At 37.9% G+C, this 15,713-nt stretch overlaps 1 protein-coding gene across 2 annotated transcripts in view; it reads right to left on the reverse strand.

The window, feature by feature from the left end:
- Window positions 1-1,933: 1,933 nt before the first annotated feature.
- LOC126466679 (probable ATP-dependent RNA helicase DHX34) overlaps window positions 1,934-15,713 on the reverse strand; it is a 179,030-nt gene continuing 165,250 nt past the window's right edge. For both annotated transcript variants that reach the window (XM_050096401.1, XM_050096402.1), the window contains exon 19: window positions 1,934-2,176. In XM_050096401.1, coding sequence (XP_049952358.1) covers window positions 2,049-2,176 — 128 coding nt within the window. In that variant the 3' untranslated portion in view covers window positions 1,934-2,048. The remainder of the gene's footprint in view (window positions 2,177-15,713) is intronic.

Raw genomic sequence — 15,713 nt, forward strand, 5'->3', positions numbered from 1 at the left:
ATCATCAGTTATTTTGCTCCCCAAATAGCAAAACTCCTTTATTACTTTAAGTGCCTCATTTCCTAATCTAATTCCCTCAGCATCACCCGACTTAATTAGACTACATTCCATTATCCTTGTTTTGCTTTTGTTGATGTTCATCTTATATCCTCCTTTCAAGACACTGTCCATTCCATTCAACTGCTCTTCCAAGTCCTTTGCTGTCTCTGACAGAATTACAATGTCATCGGCGAACCTCAAAGTTTTTATTTCTTCTCCATGAATTTTAGTACCTACTCTGAATTTTTCTTTTGTTTCCTTTACTGCTTGCTCAATATACAGATTGAACAACATCGGGGAGAGGCTACAACCCTGTCTCACTCCCTTCCCAACCACTGCTTCCCTTTCACGTCCCTCGACTCTTATAACTGCCATCTGGTTTCTGTACAAATTGTAAATAGCCTTTCGCTCCCTGTATTTTACCCCTGCCACCTTTAGAATTTGAAAGAGAGTATTCCAGTCAACATTGTCAAAAGCTTTCTCTAAGTCTACAAATGCTAGAAACGTAGGTTTGCCTTTCCTTAATCTTTCTTCTAAGATAAGTCGTAAGGTAAGTATTGCCTCACGTGTTCCAGTGTTTCTACGGAATCCAAACTGATCTTCCCCGATCTTCAGTCTGTTAGGACACCCCATTTGAGTTCTTTTTTTTTTTTTTTTTTTTTTTTAATTAAATTACCTTGCATTTAAGAAAGTTTGCTTAAGGATCTTGCGAGTCAGCTCCTAGCAGCTTGCACTCTTCCAAGTGAGATGCTGGGTGTTCCCTGCTCCATCACTCACAGTGAACTGTCTAGCGAGTTGGCGTGGCAGCCTCTGAAGATCGCAACTTGTTTGTCTCACATGATTGCTGATAACATATTCTGCGTGCAGTGCTTCATGAAAGGAGAAAAAGTAAAAGAAATACTGCACTCAACAATTTGGTCAAAACTGTGTAACTGTTCACTGGGCTTTTGCAATATGATATCTTCTTTTCAAATTAAGAGTGGAAATATATTGTGCAAATATGTTTTCTATGTTATGGAGTATTTTGAAATACTGATCTTTTTTCACTTTGTAATCAAGTGCAGTTTGGAAACCATTTCTTACCGTTATGTTCTATACCTTAGCAAGTAATTAAACATGCTTCATGGGACATTGTTGCAGCAGGTTGCCTAAAATCTTCATTCTGTTCACTGATGCACTAATCAGATATTTTGAAATGGACATGTCACCACTCAGTCTTTTTTTTAAACAAAAGTTACTTATAAGACATAGAAGAAACAACTAGGAAGTTATTGTACACGCAGATTTCATTAGTGATTCCATCTCTGATAATCCTGATTGGGAGAATTTAAATTTACTGATATCCAGTTTTGGTTTGTTCCATGCAGTAACATTTCCAGTCCTGAAATTAAACATATGAAGCACTTGCTGACACAGTTACATATGTTTTGCCTTATATTACTTCATTAGACACTGTTGTATTTGTAACTCGAAAATAATACTGAGAGGAAGATGTTCCTGTGAAGTTCTACAGACTGTTACTGATCTGGTACCTACAGTGCTATCACTGTGGTGGTAAGTACAGCCATCAGATAGTACTTTTAGCTTAAAAACATTTCCTCTAGGCTACAGTATTTCCCCACAGAAGATAATAAGAATGGCTAATTGTTCTAATGTAGATTACATGAAATAAGAGTTGTTAAAAACTACAGGAAAAGAGGGAACAGGTAGATTATTTGTCATTCTGTGCAATTAAAATCACAAAAATTGTTCTAGAAAAAAGTGACCACTTTATCCACCACTGGTAACGGTTTTATTTCCAAATGAAATAAACCCTCTTCATAAATGTTAGTATAATGAAACACAGTACTGCTCTGTACACTTTATTTCTAACAGTATCAGTTTCACACGTTAATTGCAAAAATTGTACATGAAAACATTCAATCTGTCATTTATGACATTATTTGCAGTGGGATTATTGTTACCTTTATTACAATATTTCAAGATTACTGCTTATGGCATATAAACTATCAGTCTTTCTTCTGGTGATGCTTTTTGTGTCGCAGAATTTCAGTTGGTGTCAAATTTAAAGTTTTTTGACATATATTACAGTAATACCCTTCAGATCCACTTGACTGATTAGTATCTTCACTAGTTTCTGCAAAATAGAATTGTATATGTCAATACAAATGCAATTTATGATGTGCTAGTATGTGAATATATCAAAGTTACATGGTTACTGTTTAAAATAATCAAGTACACAATAAACTCAATGTTTGCATAGCACAGAGGTTTAGTTTGCTGGCCGACTAAGTTGAAAGGAATCAGCACCTGATGGTGTACCAAGAAGCCGGAAAGATGTGTAGATTTGAAACTAATGGGAGCTGACTACTGACGGCAAAAATTTTGTAGCTTCGCAAAGCATGATATTGTGTTTCAATGGAGAATTCTACTACGATTTGATTGTCTTTCAGAAATATTTATTCAACTGACAAAGTCAGTTATTGCAGTTTATTACAGGTTTCTGGTGTCTCAGCAACTGCCTTTGGATCATAATAATAAAAATGCCATGGTGGTATAATACGAATTTATTGCATGTTCAGATAAATGTAGTGTTCAGTTTTGTAATCACATGTATTTAAACACATAATAATTTGTTAATATACAGCCACGGCAGTAATATGATCCCAAGACGTTTGCCGTGAAAACCATAATCAGTAACACGAGTGTGATAACTAATTTTGTCGGCTGAATAAACCTTTTTAGTATGATCTTACAGCTATTTATTCATTCACTGTGTATATGCCATTCATATATTACATCTTTTTCTCTTCATGGCAACAGTATTACATAAATCTATCATCTCTAAATTCAAAGAGTAGGTTCACTCTATAATCAACTGTCCCTCTATAACATTGCTTTGCAGCTTCATAGTACAAAATTTATACTTTATATTCAGTTCTAACAAATAAACTGCAGGATTTGAATATTCAACTGATATATGATTTCCTTCTTAATGTCTTAAACCCATCTAATGACCAACGGAAATGTTAAGTCACATAACATTACAAAAGAAAAAGTATATCATTCACAAACAGTACCAATCCCAGAATATAATTAATTGAGAACTGAAAATCACTTGGATATCCCTGTTGTTTATCCTGTCTATGGTGCCCTACAACTGCTGTATTGGTATAAAGGAATGAATCTGCACATGTTGTTTCTATATATAGATGATGTGCAAGAAAATCTTTTGAATATATTACCTTAACAAATATGAAGAAAAGATCTTAACTGTTTTAAACAGAATAGCTTTCATGAGTACTACTCTGATGGTGAAAACTCCCAGCAGTAATATATTTGGATAACTGACCATGTCATGGAAAATTACAAGGATACAGAATGGCTGGCCAGTGTTTACCCTCAGGTAGTGAAATTACAATTCTGCCACAGGCTAATTTAAGAACAGAGGAAACTGTTTCCAGCTTTTGGCACTATTAGTTCCTTTCTCAATGTTGGATGGGAAGAGCCAAATGGTCCATGCAGTGTAGCAGGTACTCAGGTCCTTGTGTCACACTGTAGATCATGCTCACCAGCTGAGCAGCAGGCGCCCCCAAGACAGCTTTGTCCTGCAGTCATTTCTGGACTGATGTTGGTGCAGTGCTTACCAAAGTAGCATCTTTGACCTCCTACTGCCTCTGATACCTCCCCCTTACTCTTCGTCTCCACTTGTCCTCATGACAGGTGGATCGCTCTCAATGGAGGGGGGGGGGGTCTCAATGAGCTGCCCCTCCTTCCTAAAATACCCCTGTTTCATAACTGAGAAAGTGACCAACAATTCCAAAACCTAATTTTAAAATTGTCTATTGGCAGCACTGGAATTTAAGCATCTGAAGCCAGCCACTGTAATTTAGCAGCTGTCTCAAGTAAGTTCTCCTTTTTATACAGTTTTTGTGGAAGACATAGATTCGGTCTTTGAATGTTTTGATAGAAAAAGTTCTTAAGTTATCAGTAACTTCTGATGTTGCCAGCAAATTTTTCATTTATCTTTTTATATGAAATAATTTCTTCTTCAAAAGTGTAAGCACAACAAAATACAAGCAATGGATGATTACTGATGGATACTACTTCTTGCAGAATTATTAGTTTATCATGAATATAAAAGGTTATGGCAAACAAATAGAAACTGAATTGTCAAACTTAATTCATAGAAATGCATTTTCAGAGCGAAGGAATTAAATGATAATAAGTCGCATCAAATATACATATATAAATTACATGATAATGTGATTACAAAACTGGTAGTATTAAAGTTCATTATTTTAATATCAGTTAAAAAAATAAACATATTTAATAACAAATGTTAAAACAGGATATTTAAACCTAAAACAAGATAAGTTTTTTCCTTTTGATAACCCTTAAAAATCCTCTTTTTATTAGTCAGCAAATGTTGACAGTTGTAAACTGCTGGTCCACTTTGTTGGAATGTGTAACTTATTGTAATATTCTTGGCCACTATTATTATATTTAAAATCTGAATCTGAATCACTACACATCGTGAGTGCATGCCACAAATGTTTCACAATTTGATTTCACAGATAACATGAGACCCCTATAGTAAGACTCTTTGTCCCGAGCACAAGTCCATGTTTTCATCCCATGAGAACTGTGTCGAACATTCCAAAGAAGTGTGGCCACTTAGCATTTCACAGCTGTAACATATACGTGCGATAACCTATGTGCCACAGAGGTAAGACAGATAATGAACCCTACAGTGATCACATGGATATGGTTATAATGAAATTTTAAATAGCTACAGCGTTTGATAATGGAACATCTCTGGTGTGCCTTCATGTTTCGTAAGCTTGACCATTCCAAGGATCACTTAAAGAATTTCAACAATGTATATCATACAGTTTATTGTTGACAGCCACCTGAATTGGTCAGTGTGTCGACTGTACTTGAAAGTAGAGAAAAACAAATGTCATGTTCTTACTAAACATTTTTATTTGATGGGTTAGATTGCTGCACAAATTAAAACAGAATTGGATGAAGTTCATGAAGACTCTGCACCATCACTGAAGACCATTTACTTTTGGATTAACAAATTTAAATGTGGTTGAGAAGCGCTGTAGATGAAGCACTCGCACTGGCCATCCAACTAAGATCACCATAAAGGAAGCCATTGATAATTCCATGATGCGGTAATGCAAGACTGCCAAAGAGTTGATGAGGTTGCTGAGGCTGTAGGCATCTGAACTGTACAGAGAATTGTCTATGAAGGACCTCTGTGCGAGGTGGGTGACACAATTGCTAACAGTTGACCAAAGGTGCATCTAGCACAACATTTCAGCACAATGTCTGGCAATGTTTAGTTGCAATCTGGTATGCTTTTGTCCCAATTTGTGACTGTTGTGAAACTCAGATCCGTCGTTATATACCAGAGTGAAAATGGCACTCGAAACAATGGACAAAGCCTGGTGAAAGTGTGCCAAAGAATGCAAAGACCATTTTGTTTGCTGATAAGGTGATGACAACTGTTTTTTGGGATTCCCAAGGAATAATCCATAAAGATTACTTAGAAAAAGTCGGAAGCATAACTGGAACCTATTCTACTTCATTGTTGAAGCGTTGGAAACTTGCGGTGGCAGAAAAATGGCCAAGGCTGGCATCAAAAAGTGCTCTTTCACTAGCATAATGCACAACCTTATACATCAGCAATAACAGTGGCAAAAATGCATGCATGGGGCTTTGAACTGTTTCTCATCTATTCTACTCATGAGACTTAACCTTAAGCGACTTACTTGTGTTCCCTAACTTGAAACTTTGCCTTGCTGGGAGGAAATTTTCATCGAATGAGAAAGTGATAGTTTCAATCAATGAGTATTTTCCCCAATGGAATGAAAAAGGTGGACGATTGCTGGACCAAGTGTATATCCATCAAAGAAGGCTATGTTGAGAAGTAAGGTGAGTTGTTTATGCAACAAACATTTTTTCTTGCTATTTACCAGACTTATCAAACCACCCTGTTACCTTGAATGAAGTGTGATGAATATGATGCGCAGTGCTCCACAGGTTGCTAGGTTCATAATTAACTTTTTTGTTATACTATCTGTCAAAGTTTTTACTTATTTCTAACATAGCAAAAAATTGTGTGCGCGTTAATCAGGGTCAGGAAACTTACAGGTTTGACAGTAAGAAGACTACTGATACAAAATACATTACCTCAGTATTGCAGCAATAATGATGTAAATGGTGAGAGAAGTTTCTTTTGTGTGGTAATGACTGAGCTCCTCGGGTGACCTTATTTGGACTCAATTGTTGGTAACAGCCTTCTTAGTAACAGTGAAAAATTACGAAAATGTAATTTTGCTATACAAGTGCTGTGCAATCCAAACACTCAGCTGAATTGGTATGTACGTCTTTCTTGTGGCGGCGAAAGAAAAATTTCCTCTGAAAATTTCCTAAAATAGCATCATACAATTGATTTTTTTCCGAAATGTATTGTATACAATTGAGAGCTATTTTCCAGTCTTCAGAGGTGACTTTCCGAGCACCTTTTTTGGAGAGTGCTTTGACTGCAGACAGAATAATTTTTTGATATTATTTCTAGGAATGTGAACTTAAATTGGGCCCAGATCAATTCTAATGGCTTGCAACAGCAGTGAAAAGGTGGCAGCCTAATAGCAGTATGCTCATTTGTTTTGCCAGTTCATCAGTTTCATATCTTGAGAACAACAGTTTATGGAGAGATATTAGTCCCATAAGCTCCACCTTTTTAAGATTCTCATTTATTTCAATGCTGTGATAGTGGAGCCAATCTATTATTTCATCCTTTTGCTTTGTCATGGTAGGCATCTTGTCAACTAAAGCAGAATCACTATGGGGATTATCAAGAGCAAAACTAATGGTGTTTACATATTTGGTATTGCCAAGATTAAGAACCACTTAATACATCTATCATGATCCATGTCTTCATGATAATATTTTGTCTTTATTCAATTAAAAAGCTGAAGACAATTCAGAAGTAAACCTTGTGAGGTACCTGCATCCACGAGGATACATCAGCCATCCTTATTGGGAGGCACTGCCATAATTTCTTTAACTGTGTCATCTGTTCAGGCCTGCTTGAAAAAACAGCCACAATTTATCCACATTTCTTCAAGCCAAGCATCTTAACTGATGTCATGCTATGAATTTGTCTTAAAAATTAGCATGTCACCCAGCTATATCTTTTTTGTTCATCCACAGATTAAAGTCACACAAATTTCCATAATAAAGTTTTGGTTGAGCATATTTGTAAACAGCAATGTGGTAATGCCTTAACAAAACCTCCTTTCTTAATGATGGCCTGTGATTTGGTGATTTTCTGTGTGCCAGATGTTCCTTTCTGCAATTATAATCATAAACATACAAATGTATCACATGCTTGAGAAATGAATCTATCTTGGTAATCTGCTCACCCATACAATGTTTTCCTCTGATTTTCCATCTTCCTGTCTTTTTTTCCCTACACATTTTGTTGATGGTTTTCACAAAATTGATTTTGTTTCCATTCAATGCTGTAGCAGTTATTTTGATCAACTTGGTAATGGAGAGAAGTCGGTCACCATTAAATTTTCTTTATTGAAGTAGGCATATTGCCACTCGACAGGCTTGTACAGCAATCTTTCACCCAATAGAGTGACATTCAAATTTTGCACTAACAAGCATTTCATGAACTTGCTTCTGACACTGTCTAATATTACACAACAAACAACAGAAGTAAAAGAATTTAAACATCACAACTGTAAGACCTAAAAACAAACAAAATCTGAGAGCACAAAGAATGATCCCAAAGGCTAGCAAGCTGTCTGAAACTGAAGCATAATGTAAGTGGCAAGGGTTGTAGTGGTGTGGATGAAGGTTTGACAACCATAAGCCGTTGCTGCAGATTCAGGCCTCCTGAGATTGTACAAATGTGTGCAGTACCTCCCACGTGAGTCTTATCCCCACCACTTCCTTTGGAGTTGTCAATCCAACAATAATTTTGAACAGGGTGCAATAACAGATATTGTCTATCATAGCCAGCAAAGATTGATGCTTCCCTGGACATGAGGTTGAATACTATATGTAAGAGGAGTCAGCGGAAAGATGGAGGGTACCTTGATTTAAAAAAATAATTTTTATAAATATATATAAATCAAGATAAGTGGTTATTTACTTTACAGGATATTCTTGCTGCTGAATATATACTTCTCTCACTAAAAGACAATTCATTAAGAAAACAATATTGTATTGTATTCTCTTGTATGTTAACCGCGGACCTAGAAACGACGGAGAGGCTCCGTCGCCGCCACAGTGGTCCACAATCCCACGATGACTACTGCGGTTCACTTCACCCCTCTGCTGCCCCAAACTGAATCACATCACTCTTTCAGGGTTATTGTGTGGTTCAGCCCCGGTGGACGCCCCCTCCTCCAGGGAACATTTCACACCAGACAAATGTAACCCCTATGTTTGCGTGGTAGAATAATGGTGGTGTACGTGTACATGGAGAACTTGTTTGTGCAGCAATCACCGACATAGTGTAGGGAACCAGCCCGGATTAGCCGAGGCAGATGGAAAACCGCCCAAAAACCATCCACAGACTGGCCGGCACACCGGCCCTCAACACAAGTCTGCTGGGTGGATTTGTGCTGGGGACCAGGCGCTCCTTCCCAATCCAGAAAGCCGTGCGTTAGGCCACACGGCTAACTGGGTGGGCAAGACAACAGTAAGTGAAATATGCAAAATAAACCAACACCCTAGTTTTAGGTCAACACAATGATAAACACTTTAAAAAGCAAAACCTGTTGAACTGAGCTTATTGATTATGTGAGCTAACATCCCAAAGATGTTCAGGCTCACATACAGTTCCCCTTCATCAAAATGCCTTGGCTCAAACTCGTTTATAGGTTGAACTGCAAGTGTTACATTACACACCCTAAATTGGACAGTTTTGACCTTTTGGTTAAATTGTCTGGCTGATGGCAAGTTTGCAAAGTTGTATAAACATACGAAGTTAATATAACATATAACTACGGTAATAAGAATATCGGGAGCTATATTAATGACCTATAAATGACGTAGGCCACACACTCGTGACTTGGTTAGAATAATGTTTATTCAGAAAGCAAACTAATAGCAGAAGTGCTCTTATTTAGAATTACTATTACACTCGAGCTCATATCCATTTGACACAGTTCAATTACTCACAATCTCATCATGAATTACAAGTCCAATACTCCACCTTGTTAACCACGCGAAAAGTTAGGGTTCACACCAGGCGTGCGGCTGCTCACTGCTCAGAGACTAAGTCCCGCGATACCACACAACGTGAAATTTTCGAAGTCATTTCACTTCCTAGCTACCTAAACACTGACTGTCCACTTTTGCGGCTCCGCCAGCACTGTCCCTCTGCCCGTCTCTGGCCGCATTTTCCCATGCACTGAACCTCCTCACTCAACTGACTACGGCAGTTCCTTTTCCTGAAGCCGTCCATCTGATTGGCTACAGCTTATTCTACATTATTTTGCGTTTTAACATATTGACCACTTTCACATTCTAAATAAAGTAACAATAATATCCATTACATAATACATGTTAAATTCTTTTACATAAAAACAAATACAATTTCCTTCTTAACTTTGAATGTCACGGTCAGTAGCCTTGCACCAATGGGTTTTCTGATAAATAAACAATGAACAAAAGTAACTATTATGCACTAAACTTCACAGCAAACATTCTATTACCTAATGATTCAATAAGGTGTCATGCTGTCATCGTTCAATGTTTTTCATGTGGAGGAAATGATGATCTGATGCTTAACTGAAAATACTGATCATTTAAATTTACTATATCTTTTAAACAAATAAAGTTTCAGAGTTGGTATTTACAACATTTGTCATTTTAATGATGCGCTTCTATATGAAATGTTGATTGTTAAGATCGACCAAAGCATTCAGATTTTAGCATTCAGGTTTTTGTTACAAAACTTGTTAATTTCACTTTAACAGTAAATCATAAACTATTACAAATATGATCAATATTCAAGTTTTATTGGGATCACCATGAAAATTTATGAAGAATGGTAAATTAAAATTACTGTGGCTTCATTCCCTGAACCACTACACAGTTAAATAGTTTTCATAAATGTTTCCCTGAATGGCCGATCTTGGGTCCACCATATTTAACACCGCTACTTCTCTCTGGCCACAAACGGCTTCTGCGGGGTCTCCCTACGATGTAGGTTCTAGTCCTTCTCACTCTGACACTACAGCACAATAGACGCCTCAGAATTTCCCCATCTCATGGAGAATCTGCGCTCTTTAGGGCACACGGTCCTGGACGACAGGGTTTATTTCACAATTCCTGAAGGCTGACTCTTTCGGCCAAATACTTAAATGACGTGATGTTTAAAGCTTTCCCGGCGTACTGATTGTTCCATAAAAACACGGGAGAACTGCCGGATATCGGTAACGTTCTGCCACGATATTTCGGCGCAGAGAGGAAGAGGCCTTCAGGTCGACTGTTTATCTACCATTTATTGGGAATATTTCTTCACAGATAGGCAGAATATTGAGAAAGTATCAAGTGAGAGTCATCTTTCACCCTCCTTCCAAAATTTCATCACTGGTGGGATCTGTTAAAGACGACCTGGGCCTGCGTAAACCAGGTGTTTACAAAATTCTGTGTGAATGCGGCAAATCATATATAGGGCAAACAACACGAACTGTGCAGGAACGCATTGTGGAACACCAACGGCATACTCGCCTTCTCCAACCCACCAAGTCCGCAATCGCCGAACATTGTATTTCCACAGACCATTCCATGAATTACAACGACACAAAAATTTTGGCCCGTACATCGAACTTTTGGAGCTTGAATATCAATGAATCTGTGGAAATAAGATTGTCTGACAATGAGACTCTCATCAATCGAGATAACGGTTATCCGCTAAACTCTGCTTGGAATCCTGTTATAGAGAAACTTCGTAGTCGACGTAGTTATCTGCATAAAGATGGAAATCGACCTGATACCAATACGCCAGGCTTCCACAGTGGAGGGCGCGAGGCAAAGCGCACGGAGCCGTTATGAATGCGCACGCTGAACAGCGCATGCGCAATGTCACCTCAATATGGCTTTAAATAGCGGAGCTCAGCGCGTATTCGCCAGTACTACTACAGTGGCACTCACCTGAAGATGGCCAGAAGACTTTGCGCCGAAATATCTTGGCAGGACGTTACTGATATCCGGCAGTTCTCCCGTGTTTTTACTTAAATGACGTTCACTTGCAGTTAGTTTAGCTATGTATTAACTCCATTTTAACTTGTTTTCTGTTAGACCCCAATTCCTTAACTATGGACACTATAATAATAAGTGTGCGCAAGAGAAACATCCACATTTTGCTACACCTACACTGTGATTAGGATTTGCATTACACAAGGTGTAAGCCAGGCTCTCGTGGCTGCTGTAATTGATTATGAAAGCATCTGTGTTGTTAGCCCATCTCACGTCCATCCTCAGTCTACTTCACTGCTTGGTGATTCAATTCCTCCACTGGGATCTTATTCAGCATTCAACAGTGTTTCTGGATATCTGAACACTGTCAAGAGACCGTTTCATGTTCAGTAGAAAAAAGTGCAGGATTTGTTGTAGGACCACCGGTCATTGTGGCCGAGCGGTTCTAGGTATTCAGCCACACCGCTATGGTCGCAGGTTCGAATCCTGCCTTGGGCATGGATGTGTGTGATATTCCTTAGGTTAGTTAGGTTTAAGGAGTTCTAAGTTCTAGGGGACTGATGACCTCAGATGTTAAGGACATCATGACATATTTCTGCTTCAGCCTCTCTAGTTTCATGAAGCTCCAACAGGTGTCGGTGCTATATATGGCCATCAAAATGGCATCTGTAACAGAGCTGTATTCATAGATGCTTACAGAATATCTACATAGACCTAGCAGTGGACAAAAGCAGGGTGAGTTGTTGGGCAATGCATATGTCATTATCACAACAACATCACACATACCTATTCGATATCCTGCATGCCAGCAAGCCACCCACAACTGTGTCCTGCAATGCTGAAATGTGTAGACACTCTCATTTGAGATAATTGATGGGTCACAGTCAAACTTCTTGATGCTTAAATGTACATCTCTGTTGATAGTGCTGACACATTTATCCCCCAGTCATATACTCAAAGGTGTGTGCCTGCTGGTTTCCTCATTGCCTCACGGAAGTCCATAAAGAGCAATGAACCATCTGTGCAGAATTGCTTGAATATTATGAGGCTGATTGTGATACTCTTTTGTCAAACATCATCACAGGCAATGAAACATGAGTTCACCACTTTGAACCAGAAACAAAATGGCAATCCATGCAGTAGCATCACACCACCTCTTCTCCGAAGAAATATTTAAAACAAAATGGTTCAAATGGCTCTGAGCACTATGGGACTTAACTTCTGAGGTCATCAGTCCCCTAGAACTTAGAACTACTTAAACCTAACTAACCTAAGGACATCACACACATCCATGCCTGAGGCAGGATTTGAACCTGCAACCGTAGCGGTCGTGCGGTTCCAGACTGTAGCGCTTAGAACAGCTTGGCCACCCCGGCCGGCGAAGAAATATTTCAAAGCTGCACCTTCAGTTGGTAAAGTCATAGTGATACTCTTCTTGGACTCTAAAGGTGTTATTATGTTTGATGTCCTCCCTCATGATGCAACAATCACCTCTGAAGTGTATTGTGCTATGCTCACGAAACTGAAGAAACGTCTGCAGCGTGTTTGTTGCCACAAAAATGCAAATGAAATATCCTTCTCCATGACAGTGCAAGGATTCACACAAGTGAATGACACAAGAGGAGCTCATGAAAATTCTTTGGAATTATGTTCCTGATCCACTCTACAGCCCGATCTCGTACCTTCCAACTTCTATCTGCTTGGCCCAATGAAGGATGCACTCTATTGGAGTAGCACATGGATGATAGGGAGGTTATTGATGCAGCACAACATTGGTGCTAATGTCGTCCAGTAAAGTGGTATCATGCTTAGGCGTACAGGCCCTCCCAGTAAGGTGGCAATGAACTAAGATTACATTGAAAACTTGAGTTTTGTAGCTAAAGTAGTGGGGAATAATACGATGTATTGAAATATCTAAATAAAACCAACCTGCATTCAGAAAATGTGTTAGATTACTTATTGAACATACCTCATATAAATGGCTGTTTTTGAGCACTCTTTTGGAGAGTGGAGTTACTGGGTAAAAATTGTTCAGTTGCTATTGGTGCACCATCATCATTGAGTAAATGCTGGAGCCAGATACTGACATAGGGAGGAATTCAGAATATTATTATTGTTGTTGTTGTTATACCACCTTGGTTGTTTCCTGATAAGGTTCCTTGTTTGCCATGACCGGGTATTTAATTCTGTGATAACAGGTAGGTAAGAAGACAGAAGCCTGTAGTTTCCATCTCCATTGAAATTATACACGATTCGACATTTCAACTGCTTTACAGACTTTCCTTTTATAAATATTACTTTCTCTGAGAAGCATGTGTATATTCTTAAAATCCATAATCTGGTCACATTCTGCTTGGTGCTATTCTATCACTGATTTTACCTTTTGTCTTAATACTCTTTAACCCTTTCTTTTGGCCAATATGTACAAGGGCTATCCACAAAGTACATTATGTTTTGGAATTAAAAATAAATAAAGTATTGGATTTTTTTTTTATTATATACAGATGAAAGCCACACTTAAATACTACTTTTTTACATAGTTGCCATTTAAATTAAGGCACTTATCGTAGCGATGACAAGCTTGGAAATTCCTTCGTCGTAAAATTTGGCCGCGTGCGCCTTCAACCGAGTAATGACTGTCTTTTGGGACAGAAAAGGTGTGATTTTTGTGGATTTCCTGGAAAGAGGCACTACAATAAACTCTCTAAGGTATTGCCAAACTCTGCACAACCTCAGAAGAGCAATACAAAACAAGCGCAGGGGAAAGTTGGGCTCAAAGATCTTGCTGATTCACGACAACGCCCGGGCCCACACGGCAAATGCCACTCGTGAAGTTCTTGAATCTTTTAAGTGGGAGTTGTTTCCTCATCCGCCGTACAGTCCCGACCTGCACTGAGCGACTTCCACTTATTCCCAGCAATGAAGAAGTGGTTGGCTATACAGCATTTTGATGACGATGCACAGCTTCAAGAAGAGGTAACCACGTGGTTGAAGGCGCAGGCGGCCGAATTTTACGATGAAGGAATTTCCAAGCTCATCCATCGCTATGATAAGTGCCTTAATTTAAATGGCAACTATGTAGAAAAGTAGCATTTAAGTCTGGCTTTCATCTGTATATAATAAAAAAATTTCCAATACTTTATTTATTTTTAATTCCAAAACGTAATGTACTTTGTGGATAGCCCTCATACTTTGGCACAACAGCATGTCACCTCATATACTCCTGCAGTTTGGTTGTGGTAAGATACATCAATTGTAGTATAATCATTTTGTGGTCAAAACTCTTTCCTTGTCTACATTGCTTCATAATATGTAATAAGGAAATGTGGTTCTGTCTTCAGCAAATACAATTTTTGTTGTTTTACTACTGATACATGTTTCAGAGAAGTTTCTCCAGCTGCAAAACAACATGCTAAACACAAACCAGAAGTAAGTTGGCTGAAACAGGAAATTAAATAAATGGACTCCAGGAAGTACATGCTCACCCTTGAACTACAAACCATCATAATGCGATGACACTATATATATATATATATATATATATATATATATATATATATATATATATATATATATATATATATATATATATATATATATATATTAAAAAAAGGAAAAAATCAATAGCATCATATTAGGCCTAAGACTTGAGAAATTACAGGAAAACATTGATATATGCTTTTCAGCTGCAGAGGACATACTGGAAGGCAAAATTATACCTGTGCTGCAAATACCAATCAGACTTGTGAACACCAAAATGTAATAATAAGGTATATACTTATTCTTCATGTTGATATTTCTAGCTATACTTATGGTGATGTAAACAATATAATCTCAAAAATTGGTAAATATCATAATGCATAAATTCTTTGTAGATTGTTCAACAGATAATAAATAAAATCCACTGAACATGAAGAAACTTCTCTGAAACATGTATGTGTACTAAAACAAGAAAAAATATGTTTGCTCAAGGCAAAACCAAATTTTCTTATTATGTGTTGTGTTGATTGAAAAATTTTTTCCTTAAGCCATTTTTCTGAAGGACTCTGTCTCTGCGTTCGATTGCTGTAGACACAAACAGTAACCTTGCAGAATGTGCAGGAGGTTCCTCATTCTTCTTGTTTACATTACTACTACTACTACTACTACTACTACTATTATTATTATTATTATTATTACCACCACTTCAATGCATTTCCCTCTTTATGGAGAGGTCATCATAGCTATCAGTTGTCAATGTTTCCCTAAGGAAATCTAGCTCTGATCACAAACTCTTACAGTCACTGGTGAGGAATGCACACGAAGATGGTGTGTCCAGAGAAGCTAGCTTCTGGGTTGGGTAGTGGCGTGAAGCAATGTCTAGATACTAGTCTGTGTTGGTAGATAGAAACTGTGCCTTAGAGTATTATTATGTCTTCTGTAGATTAACATAT

Source organism: Schistocerca serialis, chromosome 1 (assembly GCF_023864345.2).
Source record: "Schistocerca serialis cubense isolate TAMUIC-IGC-003099 chromosome 1, iqSchSeri2.2, whole genome shotgun sequence".
Taxonomy (NCBI): Eukaryota; Metazoa; Arthropoda; class Insecta; order Orthoptera; family Acrididae; genus Schistocerca; species Schistocerca serialis.